This window comes from Lepidochelys kempii, chromosome 2, assembly GCF_965140285.1.
Source record: "Lepidochelys kempii isolate rLepKem1 chromosome 2, rLepKem1.hap1, whole genome shotgun sequence".
NCBI classification, from domain to species: domain Eukaryota; kingdom Metazoa; phylum Chordata; order Testudines; family Cheloniidae; genus Lepidochelys; species Lepidochelys kempii.
In genome coordinates, this window is record NC_136381.1 from 25,885,742 (window position 1) to 25,910,845 (window position 25,104).

General features: G+C 42.0%; 1 protein-coding gene across 2 annotated transcripts in view; it reads left to right on the forward strand.

Moving 5' to 3' along the window:
* SAMD12 (sterile alpha motif domain containing 12) overlaps positions 1-25,104 on the forward strand; it is a 238,033-nt gene that overhangs the window by 134,147 nt on the left and 78,782 nt on the right. For both annotated transcript variants that reach the window (XM_073330273.2, XM_073330274.2), the window contains exon 4: positions 2,129-2,269. In XM_073330273.2, coding sequence (XP_073186374.1) covers positions 2,129-2,269 — 141 coding nt within the window. The remainder of the gene's footprint in view (positions 1-2,128; positions 2,270-25,104) is intronic.

The following is a 25,104-nucleotide window of genomic DNA, read 5'->3' on the forward strand; positions in this document are numbered from 1 at the left end:
CTTTATATATACACAGAGAATATGAAACAATACCTCCTCCCACCCCACTGTCCTGCTGGTAATAGCTTATCTAAAGTGATCATCAGGTGGGCCATTTCCAGCACAAATCCAGGTAATAATAACACCATCCTGGCCACTATGGATGTAGAAGCCCTCTACACCAACATTCCACACAAAGATGGACTACAAGCCGTCAAGAACACTATCCCCGATAATGTCACGGCTAACCTGGTGGCTGAACTTTGTGACTTTGTCCTTACCCATAACTACTTCACATTTGGGGACAATGTATACCTTCCGATCAGCGGCACCGCTATGGGTACCCGCATGGCCCCACAGTATGCCAACATTTTTATGGCTGATTTAGAACAACGCTTCCTCAGCTCTCGTCCCCTAAAGCCCCTACTCTACTTGCGCTATATTGATGACATCTTCATCATCTGGACCCATGGAAAAGAAGCCCTTGAGGAATTCCACCAGGATTTCAACAATTTCCATCCCACCACCAACCTCAGCCTGGTCCAGTCCACACAAGAGATCCACTTCCTGGACACTACAGTGCTAATAAACAATGGTCACATAAACACCACCCTATACCGGAAACCTACTGACCGCTATTCCTACCTGCATGCCTCCAGCTTTCACCCTGACCACACCACACGATCCATCGTCTACAGCCAAGCTCTGCGATACAACCGCATTTGCTCCAACCCCTCAGACAGAGACAAACACCTACAAGATCTCTGTCAAGCTTTCTTACAACTACAATACCCACCTGCAGAAGTAAAGAAACAGATTGATAGAGCCAGAAGAGTTCCCAGAAGTTACCTACTACAGGACAGGCCTAACAAAGAAAATAACAGAACGCCACTAGCCGTCACCTTCAGCCCCCAACTAAAACCCCTCCAACGCATTATTAAGGATCTACAACCTATCCTAAAGGATGACCCAACACTCTCACAAATCTTGGGAGACAGGCCAGTCCTTGCCTACAGACAGCCCCGCAACCTGAAGCAAATACTCACCAACAACCACATACCACACAACAGAACCACTAACCCAGGAACTTATCCTTGCAACAAAGCCCGTTGCCAATTGTGCCCACATATCTATTCAGGGGACACCATCACAGGGCCTAATAACATCAGCCACACTATCAGAGGCTCGTTCACCTGCACATCCACCAATGTGATATATGCCATCATGTGCCAGCAATGCCCCTCTGCCATGTACATTGGTCAAACTGGACAGTCTCTACGTAAAAGAATAAATGGACACAAATCAGATGTCAAGAATTATAACATTCATAAACCAATCAGAGAACACTTCAATCTCTCTGGTCACGCAATCACAGACATGAAGGTCGCTATCTCAAAACAAAAAAACTTCAAATCCAGACTCCAGCGAGAAACTGCTGAATTGGAATTCATTTGCAAATTGGATACTATTAATTTAGGCTTAAATAGAGACTGGGAGTGGCTAAGTCATTATGCAAGGTAGCCTGTTTCCTCTATTTTTTCCTCCCCCCCCCCCCCCCGATCTTCTGGTTTAACTTGGATTTAAACTTGAAGAGTGGTCAGTTTGGATGAGCTATTACCAGCAGGAGAGTGAGTTTGTGTGTGTATGGGGGTGGGGGGGATGTGAGAAAACCTGGATTTGTGCAGGAAATAGCCCAACTTGATTGTCATGCACATTGTGTAAAGAGTTGTCACTTTGGATGGGCTATCACCAGCAGGAGAGTGAATTTGTGTGGGGGGGTGGAGGGTGAGAAAACCTGGATTTGTGCTGGAAATGGCCCACCTGATGATCACTTCAGATAAGCTATTACCAGCAGGACAGTGGGGTGGGAGGAGGTATTGTTTCATATTCTCTGTGTATATATAAAGTCTGCTGCAGTTTCCACGATATGCATCTGATGAAGTGAGCTGTAGCTCACGAAAGTTTATGCTCTAATAAATTGGTTAGTCTCTAAGGTGCCACAAGTACCTCTTTTCTTTTTATATTATGAATCAGATTGTTTTACAGCTGAGGATTTTAATGCAGCAGAATGAGGTTTATTTGCTAGAATGAGGTTATTACATCAATGGAAATCCTTGGGTTACTTTCTCCTTTTTACTTTTGGATCCAGGCCGTGCATTGCTGAGGCTTACTGACAAGAAGCTTGAACGAATGGGGATTGCCCAGGAGAGCCTACGACAGCACATTTTGCAGCAGGTGCTTCAGCTGAAAGTGAGAGAAGAAGTCCGAAATCTACAATTACTTACACAAGGTAGGAAATAATTTCAGTGTGGGCCTATAAAAAGTGAAGGTAAAGGTCAAACAAAGACATAAAAGGTGATTTGACTTTCCCCTGTAAGATATGATGCATGAAGATCTTATCCACTCCAAATACTTTCCTAGTGGTGAACAAAAGGGAAAACAATGCATAAATAAAAAAGGTATGTTAAGCTGACTGTTGGCATGAAGAGAGTAGTTTGATCTACAGCTTGATGGCATTCTCACTTAAATGCCTACTTACTAAGACAAAAATAACTTGACTGTATAAAAAGAGCAATAATATAAAACTGTCTTTGCAGACATTGAACATTTACATTAATTGTTTACTCTCACCATTGGATAAAAGAGTAATCTCAGTAATCTCTTATGGTTAAGAGCTGTCAATGAGAATTACCTGAGAGGCATCTGAAAAATGTAAAGATCTTGATTCTACTTTCCCATTGGGGTAACTCCACTGATTTTACTAGAATCGTTCCTAATTTATACCAGTGGAAGTCAAAGCAGAATCAGATTTAGTCTGATGATCTTGTGTGTGTGTATGTGTATCTGGGGTGGGGGGGTCATTTAACAACAACAAAAGCCTGTACATCTTTTCCAAATAAGGCTAAAACATTTCATAATAGCTTGCATTATTAGTTCTATTGAGGCATTTGTAGCTGCTGTAATAATATGGAACAGAGAAGACATTGTACTCACAATGTAAAGCAATGGTTTGGCATCTTTTAATATAGCTCTGTAGTTATCCATCCTTGTATAATGAGGTTTGATAATCCAGCCAGATAATTTCCATGATGTTTTGGTTTAATGCCCATTTTGTGTCAATGTATATGAAAAGAAATATGTTAAAATATACTGTGTGCACTGAGGAGCACTATGTATTCCGTATGCAGCATTATGTAGCTGACTAAACTGTTTACACTGTACTGGGAAGAAACTCATTGGTTAGTCCAGTAACTGCCCTTCAACAGGAAGAGCCTCTGGCTCCAAATGAACTGTTCCTCTGGCAGGTTTTGATGTGGTTTCTAATGCTGATGGTCCATAGTTCTAAGGTTCTTCCTGTCATATGCATGCCTCTCCAGCACCCCCACGGACGTGTTGTGGCACTGCTGGTGTGTTGCACTTGGCACCCCAAACAATTACCCGCACCAGATTAGTTCAACCCCTCTCTGCAATATCTTGTTTATTCACTTATTCTACAGAGGGTAACTCACTTGTTTCGCTGCTCACCCTGGGTCCATGTAAGTGTCCTGGTTAGTTTCCTCTCCTGTTCCAGAGGTCTGTACTTTGGGCAATTCCTCTCCTTAAGACAGGAGCCTCCTAGCTCTCCCCCTTGGAGCTGGTGTGCTTTAGGCCAGCTGTAGAGCCTCAGGCAGCTTCTCCTCCTGCTGGCCCATTTACTGATCAATCCTTCCACCCTCAGCCTGGGAGAGTTCAGCAGGCAGAACTTCCCCTGTGCTGTCCTCCTCTTGTTAATTCATGGCCCTGCAGGAGCCTTTCTACAGGCATCTGCCCTGCTACGAAGGAAGGAGGCAGAATTTATGTTGATCCCTTCTTCCAGCTCATTCTTTATTGCCTGGGTGAGAGGAGAGCCTTGCCCCATCTTCTCTGTAAGGCTCCAGGTCCTAGACCCTTAAAGACATAGCAAAAGGATTCCTTCTAAATGTTGCTTCTTTCCAGGACCCCTTTCCTCTGTCTCCATATTTCCTCACCTCTTAAAGGGCCATGCTGTATGACAGGGAGAACTGTGCAGTACGCAATACTGACCTTAAGGAACAGACTACCCTGTCACTCTACCACCTGCAAATATCACCTTACTTTGTCCGAGCTGCTTAAAGCTAGTGTGTGTAGCTGTGATATGAACAATAAACTGGTCTTCAAAATGCCTTACTAAGCCTTGGTCTACACTAGGAGTTGAGGTCAAATTTAGCAGCGTTAAATTGATTTAACCCTGCACCCATCCACACGACGAAGCCCTTTTTTTTTTTACTTAAAGGGTTCTTAAAATCAGTTTCCTTACTCCACCCCCGACAAGGGGATTAGCGCTGAAATCGGCCTTGCCGGGTCAAATTTGGGGTACTGTGGACACAATTAGATGGTATTGGCCTCCGTGAGCTATCCCAGAGTGCTCCATTGTGACCGCTCTGGACAGCACTCTCAACTCAGATGCACTGGCCAGATAGATAGGAAAAGGCCCGCGAACTTTTGAATTTCAATTTCCTGTTTGACCAGTGTGACAGGCTGCAGGTGACCATGCAGAACTCCTCAGCAGAGGTGACCATGCAGAGCTCCTCAGCAGAGGTGATCATGATGGAGTCCCAGAATCGCAAAGGAGCTCCAGCATGGACCGAACTGACCAGTAGCTGTTTGGCGTTGCAAGCTTCCACAGGGCTATTGCCACTCGCTTCTCAAATGTGAGGGCTGCTCTCATCTTGGTATTTTTGCGCCTCAGGCCAGGGGAAAGCAAGTCACAAAGTTCCATGAAAGTGCCCTTACGCATGCGAAAGTTTCGCAGCCACTGGGAATCATCCCAGACCTGCAACACTATGCAGTCCCACCAGTCTGTGCTTGTTTCCCGAGCCCAGAATCTGCGTTCCACCTCATGAACCTGCCCCATTAGCACCATGATGCCCACATTGCCAGGGCCCGTGCTTTGAGAGAAGTCTGTGTCCATGTCCTCATCACTCTCGCCACCGCGCTGACGCCGTCTACTCGCCCGGTATTGCTTTGCCAGGTTCTGGTGCTGCATATACTGCTGGATAATGCATGTGGTGTTTAATGTGCTCCTAATTGCCAAAGTGATCTGAGCGGGCTCCGTGGTATGGCGTCTGCACAGAAAAAAGGCACAGAACGATTGTCTGCCGTTGCTCTGACGGAGGGAGGGGCAACTGACGACATGGCTTACAGGGTTGGCTTACAGGGAATTAAAATCAACAAAGGGGGTGGCTTTGCGAGAAACAGAATGGCCCCCTCAAGGATAGAACTCAAAACCTCAAGGATAGAACTCAAAACTGGGTTTAGCAGGCCGTTGATTTCACAGAGGGAGGGAGGAGAAAATGAATACAAAACAAATCTGGTCTATTTCTTGTTTTGAGCCACTTCATCTATCTTTATACATCTTGCTGGCAGCAGACTGCAGTACGACCGCTAGCCATCGTCATCTCCTGGGTGCTCAGCAGAAGACGGTGCAGTATGACTGCTGGCCATCATCTTCTGCTGGCTGCAATTTAAAAGACAGTGCACTGCTGGTAGGACTGAATCACCATGAGACAAAACTTAAAAGGGAAATGACCTGGCTGAGTCATTCCCATGTTTGCCGAGGTGCCCCTGACCTCATCGAGGTCGGTTAAAAGAGCACCCAGGACTACGTCGATGACAGCTACCAGTTATACTGCTCTGTCTGCTACCAAAAGGCAATAAACTGCTGCTGTGTAGCAATGCAGTACCGCGTCTGCCAGCACCCAGGAGACATACGGTGACGGTTAGCTGAGCGGGCTCCATGCTTGCCGTGGTATGGTGTCTGCACAGGTAACTCTCAAGAAAAAAGGCGCAAAATGATTGTCTGCCCTTGCTTTCGTGGAAGGAGGGAGGGAAGGGGGGCCTGACGATATGTACCCAGAGCCACCTGCGACAGTGTTTTAGCCCCATCAGGCATTGGGATTTCTACCCAGAATTCAAATGGTCGGCGGAGACTGCGGGAAGTGTGGGATAGCTACCCACAGTGCACCGCTCCGGAAGTCGATGGTTGCCTTGGTACTGTGGACACACTCCGCTGACTACATGCACTTAGAGCATTTGTGTGGGGACACACAATCGACTGTATAAATACGCTTTCTACAAAACCAACTTCTATAAATTCGATCTAATTTCGTAGTGTAGACATACCCTAAGGAGATGGTGCCCAAGGTCCTCAAATGTTTAGTGGTCCATCTCTTCCTCAAAAAGTCATCTCTTCACACCATTGCTTGCCAATTTCCACCCCATCTCAACCTGTCCCATTAGAGGGAATGTGATTTGAGAGGTGGTTGGATTTTAAGTTCCAGTTTTAACTCAATACCAAACACGCTGGAAGTTTCCCCCACATGTTTAGGCCCATTGATGGAAGATGAGACTATGCTTGTAAGGACCATTAATGATCCACTGGCTTTCAGTTTTGACTCAGTTAGTTATTATAATCCTGCTGACCTCTCAGTAACTCTTGATTGGCCAAGGGGCATAGCTTTTGGGTATAGCTACACTTCAACTTGGGGGTGCAATTCCCAGCTTGAGGAGACATACTTGTGCTAGCTCTCATCCAGCTCATGCACTGAAAGAGCGTAGCCGTGGCAGTATCAGGGGCAGGGGCAGGCTAGCTTCCCCAAGTACATGCCCATCCAAGACCCCAGACTAGCCCATCCCGTTGCTCACACTGCCATGGCTACCCTCATTTTCAGCATGCTAACTGGATGAGAGTTCGCGTGGGTTTGTCTCCTCAAGCTGGGAATCGCGCTCCCAGCTCAGAGTATAGCCATACCCATAGTGACTAATGGGTGTTGCAGTCTTGTCTGAGACTACTCTCTAGTAGTTCCACTGGGAGCTTGACAGGTCAACTGGTGGTATCAGTCATCAAGGATCAATCAGTAATGATTGACATTTCAAGTGATTTCATGTGGCATCCTCCAAGGTTTTAGCCTGTTGCCCATGTTGTTGCGGAAACACATGTGGCCTTTGGTAAAATCACATATAAACACAGATAGAATATCATGAATCTGCTGCTGATAGATAGATAGTGCAAGTCTCTTGTCCTGGACAGACATCTGAGTAATCTGGTCTCTGCCTTGGGAGCTTAGGTAGACAAAGTATCCCTCTGGATGCCCCCTTATTCTCAACCTAGAAGAGAGTCTTACAGGTGGATAAGAATAATCATTATGAAGAGGTTCCCCCCATTTGTTTTGTGAAAGGAACGTGTTTGGAAGTGGTCAGATTAAGAATCGTGATGTGATTTTTTAGTACACATTTTCCATAGAAAGCCATGTGTCTGTTGGATATTCAGCGAAATTGGTTCACTCTCCCTCCCCCAGCTGCCCAGTTTTCTCAGGCTGTGTCTAAATTTATCCTGCAATAGCTTAGCAACAGCAGTAGATACCTTCATAACCACAAGCCCTATTAAAGTAATGTCCTCTTAGTACTCGTCTACCAGAGATTCTTGTTTGTAGCTGTTCGGGAATTCAGGGCACACCTTCATCCTGATGAGTATTGCATCTATGCTCAGACATCTTCTGCCTTTTAGGGATTTCACCTCCATACCTTAGGTCAGAAGGTGACCATGATTACCCTGTGGTGGCCTCTAAAGTTTGAAGTTATTCTAGGTAATTGGTATGAGAGAAAAAGGTTTCCCTCATTGCACAATTTTGATGCTACTTAAAGGAAGGAAGCAGGACATATAGTCAACAAACCCCTGCCTGAAGTTATTCAGTGCATAGGCTGGCCTCTAAGTAGTCTGATCCTAATCCAAAACAGTTCAGTGAAATCAGTGGAAACGCTCCCATTTACTTCAGTGGACTTTCGATCAGATCCTGATTGAGGTTAGGATCCAGTCAAAGAACAGCGAAGATTAAAAAGATGCATTACATAATATTTATATATAATGTCATTTATTTTAATAAGTGTTTTTCATCTACCTTCCATACAGAAAGTTCATATGTAAATTTTGCTTGACAGATAGCAATTGCACTGTGTACGGCCTTCCTCCACACTTCTGTTGTAGTAACTTACTTACAAACCCATTTCACACTCCGTCATTCAATGCACACTGTCCAGGCTGTGCTGGAGATCTGACAGCAGCAGTATTATGTGATTGTGTAATTGAATGCTATCAGGGTTCCTTCCCCACTCTGAACTCTAGGGTACAGATGTGGGGACCTGCATGAAAGACCCCCTAAACTTATTTTTACCAGCTTAGTTTAAAAACTTTCCCAAGGCACAAACTTCGCCTTGTCCTTGAACGGTATGCTGCCACCACCAAGAGATTTAGACAAAGAACAGGGAAAGGACCACTTGGAGTTCCTATTTCCCCAAAATATCTCTCCAAGCCCTTACACCCCCTTTCCTGGGGAGGCTTGAGAAAAAACAAGATGAGCACAGACCAGCCTTGGATTTTTAACACCCAAAAAAACCCAATCAGATTTTTAAAAAACAGAACTTTATTAGAAGAACAAACAAAGACAAGAGAACAACTCTGTAAGATCAGAATGTAAGATAATCTTACAGGCAGTCAGATTTAAAACATAGAGAATCCCTCTAGGCAAAATCTTAAATTACAAAAAGACACAAAAACAGGAATACACATTTCCTCTAGCACAGCGAATTTCACAAGCCAAAACAAAGGAAACCTAATGCATTTTCTAGCTAGATTACTTACTAACTTTACAGGAGTTGGAGGGCTTGCATCCTTGATCTGTTCCCGGCAAAGGTATCACACAGACAGACAAAAGCCTTTTTCCCCCTCCTCCAGATTTGAAAGTATCTTGTCCCTTCATTGGACATTTTGGGTCAGGTGCCAGCCAGGTTACCAAAGCTTCTTAACCCTTTACAGGTAAAAGGATTTTGCATCTGGCCAGGAGGGATTTTATAGCACTTTATACAGAAAGGTGGTTACCCTTCCCTTTATATCTATGACAAAGGCTGTATCTTGAATTTCAGTGGGACTATTCTTGTGAGTATGGGCTGCCTGATTGGGCCAATTATCAGCAGAAATATTATCCCGGCCTCCACTGAGCTAGAAGGGCTTCCTCACCTGACCGAGCTTTTCTGCAAGAAACCCAGCAAGGTCACGGAACTCATTTGGCAAAATATCTGCAGATGTCTCATGGGGAGAGGCTGGAATCATCATTATTGTATTGTTTCTTCCTAATCCTGATTCATAAGAGCCAAAAAACCATGTCTTACATAACTACACAGTGATGGTGTGAAGCTAATTTTGGATTTTCAATGCTAGTCCAGCTCCTAGCTAGCATAGAGAGAAGATGTCCCATTAGCATTGGCATATCAGACCTATGTGGAATACTGTGATTTTGAACAAAATGTTTTTAGACAGGGATCTGCTAATGGTGCTTGGATTTAGGTTCTGTGTCATACCTGCACTCTGCATATTTTTAAGGTGACATTATGCCCATTTATAAGTTGCTCTGAGAGTTTCAAACTGGGCTAAGTGCTACTTGAAGTTAACCAGCTGATCACAGAAATTGATGCTAATTCTGTAGGAAGATTTCCCCTGGTAACAAAATACATTAGATTAAGGCCATATGCCTCATTATAAGGGATTGCTACTGTTGATGCTTGTTGGCATTATACCACCAGTGAATGCCTCATCCTGTGCTGGTGCTCAGCTTCTGAAGAGGGTATGTGCACATTGTTAACCATGGTAAATTACTCACAGCTACAAATAAACATTATCCCCCGCCCTTGCTAAGGAGTAGTCCAGTTCCAAATCTACTGAGGTATCCTAGTAATGTGTCTGCCTTAGATTAATTTAAGTGACCCTAAAGGTCCATCTTATCTTTTTGAGGGATGTAGGAAAACTGCTGCCCAATGATGGTGTGACGTTGCACCCCACAATGCTTTATAGAAATATGCTTATGAGTGTAAATCTGATGTAACTGGAATAGGTTTTATGCTAGATATGCCATGTAACATATCTTTGCAAAGGTTATGATTGACTGAATATATTCATCCTATTTGTATGCATGTATCATTTTTATATCTGAAGGTATGAGCGTTGGCTCTATGCTTGTATTTAAAGTGTTTGCTGTCGATAGCACATAAGGCAGATTTGGTCAACATAGTGTGAAGGGATAATTCAAGTAATTGGGAGTGCTTAACTAACAGCAGACTTTGTGAGACGTCAATCCACATCTGAGCTTTCCTGGGAACATTCAAACTAACATGTTTCAGAGGAACAGCCGTGTTAGTCTGTATTCGCAAAAAGAAAAGGAGTACTTGTGGCACCTTAGAGACTAACCAATTTATTTGAGCATGAGCTTTCGTGAGCTACAGCTCACTTCATCAGATGTTTACCGTGGAAACTGCAGCAGACTTTATATACACACAGAAATCATGAAACAATACCTCCTCCCACCCCACTGTCCTGCTGGTAATAGCTTATCTAAAGTGATCAACAGGTGGGCCATTTCCAGCACAAATCCAGGTTTTCTCACCCTCCACCCCCCCACACAAATTCACTCTCCTGCTGGTGCTAGCCCATCCAAAGTGACAACTCTTTACATAATCAAGTCGGGCTATTTCCTGCATAGATCAAGGTTTTCTCACATCCCCCCCACCCCCATACACACACAAACTCACTCTCCTGCTGGTAATAGCTCATCTAAACTGACCATTCTCCAGGTTTAAATCCAAGTTAAACCAGAACATCTGGGGGGGGGGGGGGTAGGAAAAAGCAAGAGGAAACAGGCTACCTTGCATAATGACTTAGCCACTCCCAGTCTCTATTTAAGCCTAAATTAATAGTATCCAATTTGCAAATGAATTCCAATTCAGCAGTTTCTCGCTGGAGTCTGGATTTGAAGTTTTTTTGTTTTAAGATAGCGACCTTCATGTCTGTGATTGCGTGACCAGAGAGATTGAAGTGTTCTCCGACTGGTTTATGAATGTTATAATTCTTGACATCTGATTTGTGTCCATTTATTCTTTTACGTAGAGACTGTCCAGTTTGACCAATGTACATGGCAGAGGGGCATTGCTGGCACATGATGGCATAGATCACATTGGTGGATGTGCAGGTGAACGAGCCTCTGATAGTGTGGCTGATGTTATTAGGCCCTGTGATGGTGTCCCCTGAATAGATATGTGGGCACAATTGGCAACGGGCTTTGTTGCAAGGATAAGTTCCTGGGTTAGTGGTTCTGTTGTGTGGTATGTGAATGGCGTCAGCCTCCAAAAAACTGAATCATTCATAGACATGTGACTTTCCCAGGTGGCTAGAGACCCCATCTTGTGGCTCTGATGTTGCACAAGAGAAAGATTATATAAGGCTCTGCACACCCCTCCATTTTGTCTTCATCTGGCTCAAAAGATAGCCTCTCCACCTCAAAGAGATGCCTGAAAGAAACTGGAACAAAGGACAGTAACTATGGAGGTGTGAGTGATTGCTGGACCCAGACTAGGAAGGAGTCTAGTCTGTCAAAGAAGTTTATTGGAACATCTCTGAGGGTGAGATTTACCTGCATTTAGTTTCCTACTGTATTAGGCTTAGACTTGCATGTTTTATTTTATTTCGCTTGGTAACTTACTTTGTTCTGTCTCTTATTACTTGGAACCATTTAAATCCTACTTTTTATATTTAATAAAATCACTTTTTACTTATTAATGAACCCAGAGCAAGTAATTAATACCTGGGGGAGCAAACAGCTGTGCATATCTCTATTAGTGTTAGAGAGGGTGGACAATTTATGAGTTTACCCTTTGTAAGCTTTGTACAGAGTAAAATGAATTTATTTGGGGTTTGGACCCCATTGGGAACTGGGTATCTGGGGGTTGGAGACTGGAGCACTTCTTAAGCTGTTTTCAGTTAAGCCTGCAGCTTCTGGGGGATGTGGTTCAGCCCTGGGTCTGTGTTTGTAGCAGGCTAGCATGTCTGGCTCAGCAAGACAGGGCACTGAAGTCCCAAGCTGCCAGGGAAAACGGGCTCAGAGGTAGTTCCAGTACATCAGGTGGCAGTCCCAAGGGGATCTCTGTGACCCAACCCATCACAGATGGGTTTATCTTCACCAAATAACTTTTAAGAAACCCTATCAGAATTTTTCCTTCTGTATTAGACAAAAATCCCTGTTTTAAGAGCTTTGCAACATTGTGAGCCTTTGGATAGCAGGGTAAAGGGAGCAATGATGAAACCTCAGAAAGTTCAGCAGTTTGTTTTCGTTTGAATGCCAAAATATTTGAGGAGCTCTTTTACTGCTTTCCCCTACTCTTTGCTACCTTCCTTGCTGGTGGGGAAAGCCTCCTAGGATGTGGAGACTCTGAACACTGATCCGTAATTACCAGTCTCCTCTTTGATGAAACCCCACTCAACTTCCTTTCCTTTCTCCTCCTCTTCCTCTGAACCTCCAGCACAGTTTAGGCACTTACATGAATTCAGGACTCTTCTCCCTCTTACTCCCCAATTTACTTGCATCACCCTACTGTGGGAAGTTCCACAGTCTTTATCCTCTTTCTCCAGGAGCAGGAGGCATTGGTACTAGACTCACTGTTGTCCCTTTCTGAATTACATACATGAAGGCTTCCCTGCTTGTGATGCCTCAGCGTGCACAGCATGCTTGGAGCTGCTCACCCTAGGGTATCACTCTCATGGAAGATTCAAAGTGTAACGGAAGCAGGCCATGTCTTGCCATCAGAAGGTTAGAGGACAATGGAGAAAAGTTAACTGATTTAGCCCACCCCATTGCATCCCCAGTGCTTACTTGGAAAGGGACTCTGGGGTGGGGGAAAAATCCTACAAAAGGAGTCTGAGACTAAGGGGAGATAGATGAGAAAGAACACCTTGATGAAAAGAGGAAGACTGTATATGTGGCAGTTCATTCAAATATTTCTTTCTTTCTCTGTGCCATGTAGACAATGTAGGTGTAGGACAATTAGTTCCTTGACTGCCTTGATCAACTTGTACTGCCAGAGGTGGGAGCATTATGCTGTCTTCCATGACCAGAAGGCAAGTCACTGAGACTAGGGATTAAAGATCCCCAGTGTTACACTTGAAAGGTCTCTCATATTATTTCTCCAAAAGGCCAGTCTATTATTTTCTTCCCCAGCAGGAGTCTGGGCACTAGATTTTAGCACCTGGGGAATCCTGGATTCCTTTCACCTGAGATACTTGTTTTTCTTCCTCTTAGGGTACAGCGGATGTTGCTATTGTCACAACTTTGAGTTGGGAATTTACTAGCCTTTCTGGACTGTGACCCGTAAAAAGAAAGCACATAACACTTTTGGAATCTTGTTTTCATGTCTGTGTTTCGTTGTCCCTGGCATTGCATTATTTGAATTGCATGACAATCCCTTTTTACTCAGTTACTGTGTGTCTCCCTCTTTTGTTATCATTATCCTGTCCTGACCGTATTCTTTTCCACCACCCGAAACAAACAGTTTCTACCACAATCAGGAAGGGCCTTCTTTCTGTTCCTTATAGCAAAATAACTATGCAAATGTTTCCTGTGTATGCTGCATGCATGGCATCTATCCAAAACAAAAAACCTTGATGTTTCAGAAAAGCTGACACAAACCTAATTCCCTAGAGATTTCCTTTTCCCTATGCCTCTTTCTTGTCGGCAATCTCTGAGAGATCTCGTAGAATGGACCCTGAGGAATGGAATGGCTACGTCCCGTGCCACAGGATCAGAAGTGTATTCCATAGTGGTTTTTATTTTGAGGTAGTGCTCAGGATATTAGGGCTTGTCTACATGGTGCATTAGTCCATACCACAGGGAGTATAAAGTCTATTGCGCACTAGTATGTTGGGCACCATTTGGCTCATGCAGACCCTGATGGCACGCACTTAAAGTTTTGTAATGCATGTTACCATAAGGCTGATTTGAAGCAGGACTGCATTAACACCCACTAGGGAACTTTTAGTGTACGCCAACAGGGTCCAAACAGGCCCAGTTAGCATGTGACACACTAGCAGTCACTGGAAATTTTCACCCCTCTAGTGTGGGCTAATGTGCTGTGTAGACAAGCCCTAAGCCTGCCTGTATATTAGTACCAGGACTTTTACCCTCCTCTTCATGTAGGTGTTTTTCACCATATATCTGTATCCCTATATGTCCCTTCCACTACATGTCCCTATCAATTGGCCTTTTCCTGTATCAAAGCAGGAGCCTAACAACTCATCCTGTACGGCCATCTCCTTTGTCTGTGATGTCACTTAATAATCCTACATCAGAGTACAAAACTGCAGTCCACATTACACCCTCTCCACTCACTGGTTGAGACCATATGAAGCACTCTTAGATGAGCTAGGGCAGGGAGCCAGAGGCATTGATCACTCTTGCAAAGCCTCTGAAACTTCAGGCCACTTATGACCTGATTTCACTGAGAATCAGTTTTCCCAGATCATTTCATTGCTTATGTGTGCGCACGCATGTGCATATTATATACACAACGTGCACCAGTGGGGATAAAATGTAAAGTTTTCCAACTGAACCATTCAACTATGGATGACTTAGAGCATCCAACTTTCAGATTTCTAGCTGGGAGAAGCATGTACTTTGCAATGCAACAGATCTGTCCAATCTCTGTTAAATTGTTGAATTAATTTATTGTGCTTCCCATAGTTATGCCATTGAGTCTTTTAATATTTAAAATATGTGTAGAGTCAGACTATGCAACTGTGGTGAAAACCATATGTGTACAATTAACGTTATTCATGTTCTGTATTCACATTTTTTATAGGATTCCATCAGTGGTGGAAGTTCGAAATGTAGTGGAAACTTAGTAGCGTGCATGTACAAAACAGATTTTCATCATCTTTTTATTTTGTTTTCCAAATTGCCCAGGAGATTAGTCCTACCTGTGGACTAGCCATCTGGAAAGTTTGGCCCTCCTGAGTTGTACCTTCCCAAAACGGTCTTAAACTTTTTATATGCAGTGTTGTTGCAGCCATGCTGGTCCCAGGAGATTAGAGACACAAGGTGAGTGAGATTTTTTTATTGGACCAACTTCTGTTAGTGAGAGAGAGAAGTTTTCAAGCTTACACAGAATTCTTCTTCAGGTCTGGGAAACTTGCTCAGAATGTCATAACTAAATACATCTTGTTTAAAGATCTTGTATTTAGCTGTGGCACTCTGAGTAAGTTTAAACTTTTTATGGCAGAAAAATATATATTTCTTCTTTCATCCATGTGTAACTTTGAAAGGGAAGAAATTACTTGCTCAAACTTTCCAAAAAGATTCACTTTTATGCTGAGACCAAGCATGAGACAGCTTCAAACCACCCTTCCTTTATGATTGATCAGAAAGTGGAGCGTATGGCAGTCTTAACTATGCCTATTTGTGATCATCAGACCCCTCCACAGAAATGTGGGGGCCCAGTCCATCATGTTCGATGGAGCCCCACTCCCTTTCATTTCATTTTATTCGCACAGATGTGTGAGCTCAGGGCCCCTGGTACAATTGTTCTGCCTTTTTCCCCTTCTTGTCAGTTGTGGTGATCAGTGCCAGAGCAATAACATATTTTTTACCTGAGTAAAAAGAACTGCATGGTGCATGGGCTTTTGGTAAGTGGTACAGCATTTATTCACAGGGAATTTAAATAAATCTTATGCCTATATTGTGGGATAAGGGTAGGGACATGATATGTCATGCTCTGATTGGATTTTTTTAAATCAGAGATGGAGTCAATTTGGGTTGGGCTGCTCTGCTCAATTTAAAAAAAGCGTGGGGAGAAGCTAATAAAATCCATAATTCCTTGTCATGAAATTCTCCTTATCCTTAGGAAATATATAGAGAGTTTTTCTACTTCTATCTGAAACTTCTGGGATTCTGGTTCAAATCCTTATCATAGCAGTAGTGATTAACAGTCATAACTATTAGTAGCCTGTGTGAAATGAGTTGGAAGGCTCACTCTAGTTTCAAATAAACAAATGGTCACATAATTTAAAAAAAAAACAAAAAAAAACCAACCCTAAACACTAACTGGCACCCTTGCTGGCAGCCTCAGGGGAGCACAAAATGCTAACACCAAAACTTTCAGATTTGTGTGTTTAAGGCCAGGCATGTATGGTTGATTTTTCAGAGATGCCGAGCAATCCCAACTCCTAGTGACTTCAGTAAGAGCTGGGAGCACTCAGCACTTCTGAAAATCACGTCACTTATCCAGGTGCCTCATTATGGAGTTTGGTGCCTAAATGTAGACCCAAAGTTTCAAAGTTTTGGCCTTGGTGGCAGGGAGAATTAATTACCCTCTCTGCCCGAGAGGTGGTCCCTCCAGATTAGAACTATGGCAAAGCTTGCAGGTTGACTTTGAGTGGCTTGTACTGTCACTTCCTGTGATAAGCATGTACTGTCAGCAGAGGAATTCAATTTCCATCGTTGCTAGTCTGGCATCTTTAACAAATACAACGTTCACTTAATTTACTTAACATACTTTAAAAATCTTTTTGAATATCATTTCTTCAAATCATCTGTGAATGCTGCTATCGGGTATAAAGATGTTTTGTTCCTATTGTAAAGCCTGTGCAATAAAGTATTACAATTGCTTAACAGATACAGAAATCCCTTGGGTTTTGTTTTGTTGGGGGGGAAGGGAGGGTTGGCCTTTGTAAAGATACTGTACAAAATTCTCTAAAAAGAACCATTTTTATTTAAAAGCTTCTTTCCTTTTTTCCTTCACGTTCAGTAGAAGTCTTTCCATAATGTAATTTTAAAAATTAATGTTGCTGTAGTCAAATAAAAGTTTATTCCTAATGGTGTTTAGTTTTTATGCATCATATGATAGAGCAGCTTTCATTTGCTCACTTATACACTGAAAGTCAGCAGAGTTATGAAATTATTTTTTTATTGCTTAGCAGTATGCAGATCTAGGGTGTCGTACACAAAAAAGAGTTGGGGGTTTTGTAATCCCTTAATTTGACATAATTATAAAGCAGCCTAGTGTTTTATGGTATGTCCAAGTAAAATTAATCATTTTAACCAGATTGGATCCCCCTTAAGAACAATAACATGGAATTTTTCCAGTCACCATTTGAATTGCTTTTAATTTAAATTGTTTCACTATAAATTAATATATTTAAATTACCTCCAGGGTAAGGGATGATTGTAGAGTTTCAGGTTAGATGGTTTAGGATTATACAGAGACCTCTAAACAGTTAGACATTATTCTGTAATTATGTCTAAATTCTTCTGTCTAACTAAAGTATGCTATTAATAAAGAGCCTGTTACACTGGGATCTAAGCACTAATGCCAGTGAACGATAATAGATAGATATCACAGCGCCGTGATTCACGCACGTAAATGTGTCATCATGTTCATTCCTGATTATTATATTTTTGTTTGGTGTTCAACTATGGCTTCATGTTATATAATATTTAGATATGTTCAGGAACAAACTGTTGTATTTCAAATTACACAAGTACTTTATAAAAGGGAATTTAGCGTTGGTGAAAAGTACCTGTTTAGTCTCTCGGGCTATCAGAAGTCATTTGTTCACAGAAAGGATGTAATGTGCGTTGTGGCTGTGCTGCCTTCCAGTCCCCTTTTGGAATGATCACCTCTAGAAATATTAGGTACTCCACTGTATTCATTCAATTCTCAGTCCTTCTTTACCAATAAAAATGCAAATGTTCATGTGTTAGGGTTGTGGAGACTGGTCCACTAAGAGCTGGATGGAGACCTTCCTAAACATTTCATCTAGGCCACCAAAGAGCGATCAGATCAGATCAGATCATCTTACAGCTGCTGGCAACCTGAGGTAGATTTGAAGCAACTCCAATACATTAGCCTTGAAACCAGATTCTTTTCAATACTCTTTGCATTCATTACTGAGACTTGTTACCCAGCTTTATATCAATAAGAGTACATTGACAGCAAACATAGTTTTGTGCTCATTCTGTTGTGACAGGATGAGTTTTCATTAATAATGTAGAGCTTCCTTCTTCCTTTTTAGTCCCCTAGACTCTTGGGAAGAACTCAAGACACCTTCCCTGGGAGGGAATTTGCATAGCAAAAAATGAAGGTCCTTGCTATTACTTATTTCTTTGTGTAGGAAGGATTGAATGAGGTCTCCTGATAGGAGACCTTTTTCTCTCCCCTCTAAAACATCCTTCAGAAGTAACTGAATTTTATAGTCTTTCTCTCCCTGGGCTTGAGAAACCTTTCTAACGTATGCCTGCATGTGGTACAAATGGAGGGTGATTGGAACTATTGTCTTTTACTCCTCTTGTCTCTAAAGTGTTTCAACATTCTGTCTTTCCAACCTCTCCCTGAAAGGGAAAGCAAACCCCCTTTTACCTAATTTTAAAGAATATTTTAAACTAACCACATTTATTTTCCAGAGGAAAAAGATAAGGCAGAGAAAGGATGCCGTAGTCCTGCCTTAAAAACTCCACTGACACACCAGTTGGCACAAGGACTTGCCTAAATGTGTCTTTCTCTAGCTCAATTACTTCATGTCTCTTTAGATAATCTATTTTAGCAACACGCTTCCTGTTCTGCCATCCATTATATTGCACCTTTGTTAAATATGACTCTAATTACCTGACTTTCACTGACCACATGGTGTTTTCAGTGTAAAATATATGCGCAGAATTGCAATCTCTTACATTCATTTCATTCTCCAGTATTTTCTCTTTCTCTCTGTGAGAGGTCGAGTGAGTAGCGTCCAAATGAGGGACAAATTACTGAGGGTTTGGAGCCACGGGTGCTGGAACAATGTGTATAGTGGGGGTGCTGAGAGCCATTGAACCAAACTGTCAACCCTGTATCTGATGGAAACCACTTCAAACCAAGGGATGTGGCAGCACCCTTTCAGCTCTAGTCCCAGCACCTATGTTTGGAGCGGACATAATGGAGATGGGGTTCTTGCAGCCAGTGCTGATTAAGAAAATTCAGAGCACCATAGCTAGAGTCCCTGTCTGCTTCTTAGAAATGCTCCTTTTGCATTGCCTCTGGAGAGAGGCTCTAGGTAAGACTCCAGCTGAGCCAAGCACAGATCCACTCTACTCATGGCTGAGTTCTATGGCAATTCCGAGCACGGGGGGCAAACAGCAATGGCAGTTACTCTGCTCAAGAAGCTTGTCAGCTCACCCATGCAGCCACTTAAGGGATCTGTGTACTCCTGTCAATCTGCCTTGGAAGATTTTCGGCCTGATTTTGTTTGCACATATACTTGGGTAAATCAAGAGTAATGCTCCATTAAGTCAATGGAAAAACTCCTATTGACTTCAGTGGGCTTTGGATAAAACCCAGGAACCTTAGTAACTTCTCTAAAACCACAAGTATAAAAACATACTCATTCTGTCCTTTAATCCAGCACTTTTATAAGTAGAAAAGTACAGTCGTCCTGCAGCAGGCATTTACATTTCTGACTATTTATATTCTTTAGAACAGTTGATTTAAACAGACAGAGCCTGATTTTCACTGGGTCTCAGCATATACTGTCTTCTGATTTTGCATATGAAAATAACTGAGTGCATAATTATTTGTGTCCTCTGAGATTAGTGGCCAAATCAAGACCAAAATATGTTGTCTTCCCCTTCCCTATTCCTTATATGTATTTCCCTTACTATATTGTTTCTTCCATTTGTATATGTATGCACTTGTGAACATGCAAAATTTGGCTTAACAATTCCCTAGAAAAATTACATACTGTATTTTGCTACAAGTTCTAGTTGCATCTGTTGAATTCCCCTCTTCAAGCTGCTTCTGCGTTGAAGTGTTCCTGTGTGCCAAACACCACTCATCTGGAAACTATATCAAAGGGAAAATGCAGCTATGTTATAAATTCTTTTTTTTTTTTTACGGTCACCCGCCAATCACACCCACTTGTATACTAGGTGCTCTTTTGGTCTCAAACAAAGAGGTACTCATTTTATGCACATTATCTCTGTATATGGTTATAGCATTTACCGTGTTTAGGTGGATGTTTCTTAAATACAACTGCTTTATTTTAACTGTAGCTATAAAGGTCCCAGTCCTGAGAGTTTGCTCCCTTCAGTCTGAGAGTAGTGAGGATACCAATTTCACATTGATTGTAATTTCATTGACTTTAGTGGAGTTACTCCTGATTTTACTCTGTTGTAAGTGAGGCCTATGGTGTTGTAAGGCCTACAGGATTGTTCTGAATGCTGGTTGGTTACTGGACTCACTAATAGTTAGGCAGTTCAGTACAATGATTTTCCTTTCAAATGGTTGGTATAGACTAAGACAAAAAAGGTGTCTCTGAAAGAAGTTGTATAGCTTCAATGAATTGTAGAAGCTGGTAGAGCTCATCAAGAAATGAGTGAAAATAATAGAACAAACTAATTATCAAAAGAGAAAAAGTGTTCCCCAGTGTAGTTCTTTAGGTCCCGTTTCCTCCCCTGTAGTCTGTTAGTTTTATCTGAGGCTTTATCATCTGCCAAAAGATTTTATTTTGGGGTTTCCTTTTCTGTGGGCGGGTGGCTTCCTCCTTCCCTTAGAGCTGGTTCCATCTCTATCTTTAGGAACAGCAGAGCCTACTGTAGACTTTCCTGTCTCCTTTTTATTACATACCCTCATCCTTCCTTGCTACAAGTTTCTGGCCCCAGGAGCAACACACAGAATGAGAGTTGCACTATACTTTCTACTGCCTGGTTGATCCAGGAGGCTCTTGTTTTAAATATCAAAGTACAAATATTTAAAATGCAGGACTGAGCATGCTCAGTAGAAAATTCTGTTATCTGATCATTTTCAGAAGTGACATACATGCTCCTGCAACTATTTGGTTGTCAAGGATTTGACAAGCTTAGCTACTGAAAAAGGAAGAGATTGTTAACTGATGAGGCTTAGTATTTTAAGAGCAAGAGATTGTGGGCGTTAATCTGTCCCTCTACATTGGTGTGAGTTTCATTAATCCAGTCCATCCAGACGGTGTTGTTTAAAAAAAAAAAAATCTCCTGCAATGGCCATTTTTAGGAAGTCTCACCTCACATATGTATTTTTTAACTTTAACTTTTGTGTTATAATGTGCTCTGGAGAAAAAAAAAAGTCTTACATTTTTAGCATCACTGAATCCTATGATCTTTGTGAAGGTAAAATAATTAAGGTGCTAGCTCTCAGGGTGTTACCTATGAGGGGTTCTTTTTCGCAGGGAGGTTTTTATCACTGCATATTGCAGCAAGTGGTGGGTAGTGTAAGAGTGCCAATGTCGTGATTTCTTAGTTTTTGATAAACGGACCTCTTGCGCTCTGAGATCTTCTGTTTTTATTTCCATTGCTCTTTCTCTCTGTGTCACCACCCTGCTGTGTGTGTCAAGGTCTATCTTTTTCTAGGTTGTTTGCACTCTCCGTAATTGATAACTTTATTGGCAGGCCCTGTGAAAAAGATTTGATGCCTAACCATAAATGATCCACCTTTTAATTTCATCTGCTAGTTTTTATGTCAACAGGAATATGTTGATAATATAATGACACAAATAAATGCACATCTCTCAACTATTGGTAAAACATTGGACTGGGACAGCGATGTGGGTGGTGCTCATTTTGACAATATAATGGTGGCACATAACACGGTAGGTGGAGATGGCTTTCTCTTTAAAAATAAGAAGACTGAATGAGAATTCCAAGTGAAAAGGTGACAAGCTCCTCCCTAACTAGAGACGAAGTTTTGTAAGTCTCTAACAATTTGATGATATGTCAGTCTCCCCAGGATTGTTAAGGGGTCAGATCAGTTTTTGCCAGGACTGCATCATCCAGTCATTGTACTCCATAGTAAACCCAATCTCTCCATTTCTCTCTCTCTCTCTCTCTCTCTAATTGGATAAAATTGTAAACAGTAAATATAAAAATTAAACCGCTTCTGCTGAAGCCATCAATAATAAGTGCTTATTAGCTTATATAAACTGTGCTGGCACGATAGCATCAAATTGGCTGCTGAAACTGATGTGCCATGAACAAGGCAAGTTTTCCAAAGGGATAATATGTGGGTTTCAGTAATTGTACCCTCAGCTTTAATTGCCATTTTGGTGCCTTTAAATTTTTACCAGTTTTTGAAGCAACACGCTTGACTTCCTTAATGGTAGTGGGTGAAGTGGGCTAACTTCTTCACCACTGGTGCCCAACGGTACAGGAAGTCAATGGTGCAATTCCCAAATGGCAGCAGGCCCCAGTCAGAATCCAATATAACACCTGACTCCCAAGTTCTAGAATTCCATTTGTGTCACTGAGTAGATAAAATGACTAATATTTTAAGTTTGATATTGGCAGGACGTTAAAGGAAAAAAGCAGCTCAGTAGACCACAGACAAGCCTAACGGGCCTCAAAAAAGGTGATGTTTACTATCCGGTGAGGTTTTTTTTCAATGTTGTTCTACTGTCTGTTTGGATTGCAAATACCTTTTTGGGTGAATTGTGGGAGTCCCTCATTCACTGACCATGGAACAGTGGAAAGGTGTTTTCACCCTGCTCATTTCCCCACCCCACAATCACCTTCAATACCAAAACCAACTACTGCTCAGCCAAGAAATAAGTTCCTTGGTAGCTGTTGAACGTCCTGCTTGTTATCTGGGTTCCCAGTGCCTATGTCAGGCTAGCAACTAGCTCCCCACCCCCTTTTTATTTCTCTCCTATCAGTTAGGAGCTAGAGGAGGAGAAGGAGTATTGTTTTACTGAATTGAGGGCTTAACATTAGTGTTCTGTTGTGCCATGTGAGAAACCTGGGCTCAAGTTCTTCATAGGTGTTAAGAGGGAGTTCATCAGGCTGTTTGAAAGCATCTCCTTGACATGATTGACTGCTGTTGGCTGGCTGTGAAATGAGCCAGATTCAGTCTTCATAGGCTGATAGAAGTTCCACATTGCAGCGTCCTAAATTGGAAAGATGAATCAGCAGAGACAGGAACTGCAAACAATTGTCACCAAATCCAGACTATTTAACCCAGACCCTTGACAGGATGTCAATCTCCTTGAGCATATCTGGAGGAGTTCGCCAGGCATCTTCGCTCAAACATATGGCTGGGAGACAATGCCCCTGCGGAAATACCGAAGCCCTCTCTCCACTAGGGACGTATAGGTAGCCCTGGAGTGTACACCTTCTGCCAGCATTTTAAGCACAGTGTTTGCTAGACCCCCGCCTTAGCAGGGTTAAGTAGTATGACGCTTAAAACAGTGTCCTCTGCCATAAGGCTGTCTACACTAGGATTTCCAACTTTGCTGAGACTGATGGAACTGATGTTAGCAACCGTGGGAAATATCCTCCCTGTAGATAGGGCCAAGAGAAGCAGGTCCCTTTCTCTTCTATTTCCTAAAGAGCAGACTGGATCTTAAATATCTATTGCCTTATGCTCAGTGAAGTTTTTTCTGTAGTCATATCACAACTTCCTGATGCTTGAAAGATTTGCCGAAAAACAAAACAAACCTCTTGTTGTGCCCAGTTGTATTGTCTCTAGTTCCTTTCTAGAACCGTTCTGTTTATTATAAATGGCCCACATTTACCTGGCATAAAAATGATGAGATGTTTTGGGTTCTTAAGTTGAAGAAAAGACACACACACACACACGAATATACTGTCGCAATTGAAAACTGATCTGGTAAGCTTCAAAAGCAGAGCTTGAGCAGAGCCTCAACCTTTTGACTGGAGATATGGCTGAAGCAGAAATAATGTCAAATTTAGTGCCAAGAAGTAAGGTTGAATTCATAGCAGTAGCAGTGTAGCGAGCGATGTACATGCTGCAGCTGATAAAAGGTTAGTGGGAATAAACTTTTTAAAGACTACTTTAAGATTGCAAAAGCATGAAATAGAAGCTTTGTAAAATGAATAAAATATTTGTTTCAAAGTAATCTCATGGTACTTCTGAGCATGTAAGGCTGGTTTTTCCTGGATTTTCCTGGTGGGTAGTTTTTTGGTTTTTGCTTTTTTGTTGTTTTTTGTTGGCAAGGTTCCACTCATGTTTTCTTCTGATATTTCTGCCACCTGATCTATTTAAACAAGACATAATGTAGACTGTTGCGTTTTTAACAGCCTAAAAGACTGTAGTGTTACTATCTGTAAGCCGTGGTGTTCTCCTGTAGTGTTTCCTTTTTCATAAGCAAAAACAACAAGGAGTCCTTGTGGCACCTTTCGGACTCCTCATTGTTTTTGCTGATACAGACTAACGTGGCTACCACTCTGAAACCTTGTTTATAAGGAATCAGTGGTTGCTCCATGTCTTGGAATAGGAGTTTCATGACTAATGATGATGATGCTGGGATGTTCTGAAAATTATTTTGGGGTTTTTGCTATAATATTTAACATTTAATTTTTTCAGTTACTTGATTAAAGCCCAAGAGCTTCGCTCCTCTGGAATCAATAACTTTGGAATGAATGTAAATTGTTTTTAATGTGTAACACATGCATTAAGAAATGTCTCATGTCTTAAAACGAACCACTCCTAAAATAAATCCTGCATCTGTGCAGGACCCTTGACAGTCTTATTAATATCACAATGCAGTAGTGTACACAATTCAGCAAGGTGACCAAAATGGGCACTCTTTAGTTATTTTTCATGTTTGATTTGCTTCTCTGTGAATTTAATGTAAAGGTGGTTATGTTAAGCTAATTGTACTTCGGCTTTTTTATATTCTGCTGCTGAATGGAATCATGTAGAAGGTCTTTTTTTTTTCTTTCTCCGAAGAATGGAACATTTGACCACAATTACCATTTTTTACTTTAGATAAAGAACCTTGCTGTCTATTACAAAAAGTGATTTATTAGTACATGGTGTACACTCTTTGAGATACAGTGTCTGACTAGCCAATGAGACATGGGTAATCACAAATTGTGATGCCTGCAGAATCAAATTATATTTGACATTTAATATAAACCCAAACACCTAAATGCAAAATATGACCTCAATAAAAAAAAAGCACATGATTTCTAGGATGAATTTTCTCCTTATCATAAATCTACACTGTGCAAAATGACTGATCCTTATGGATCAGAGTTCTCATTGCTTTTCTGAGATGTCCTACATATTGCACTGTCTCCAGATATCCTGCTTGCTCTTCCTGTCTCTCTGCACATATGTGCCACCCGCCTGCAGAGGCAAGTGAACAAAGCTGATCCCAGGGCCACACTTCGATCCCTGAAGTGGATTCTGACCAGGAAGATGTCTTTTGTATAAAAATAGATTACACACCCA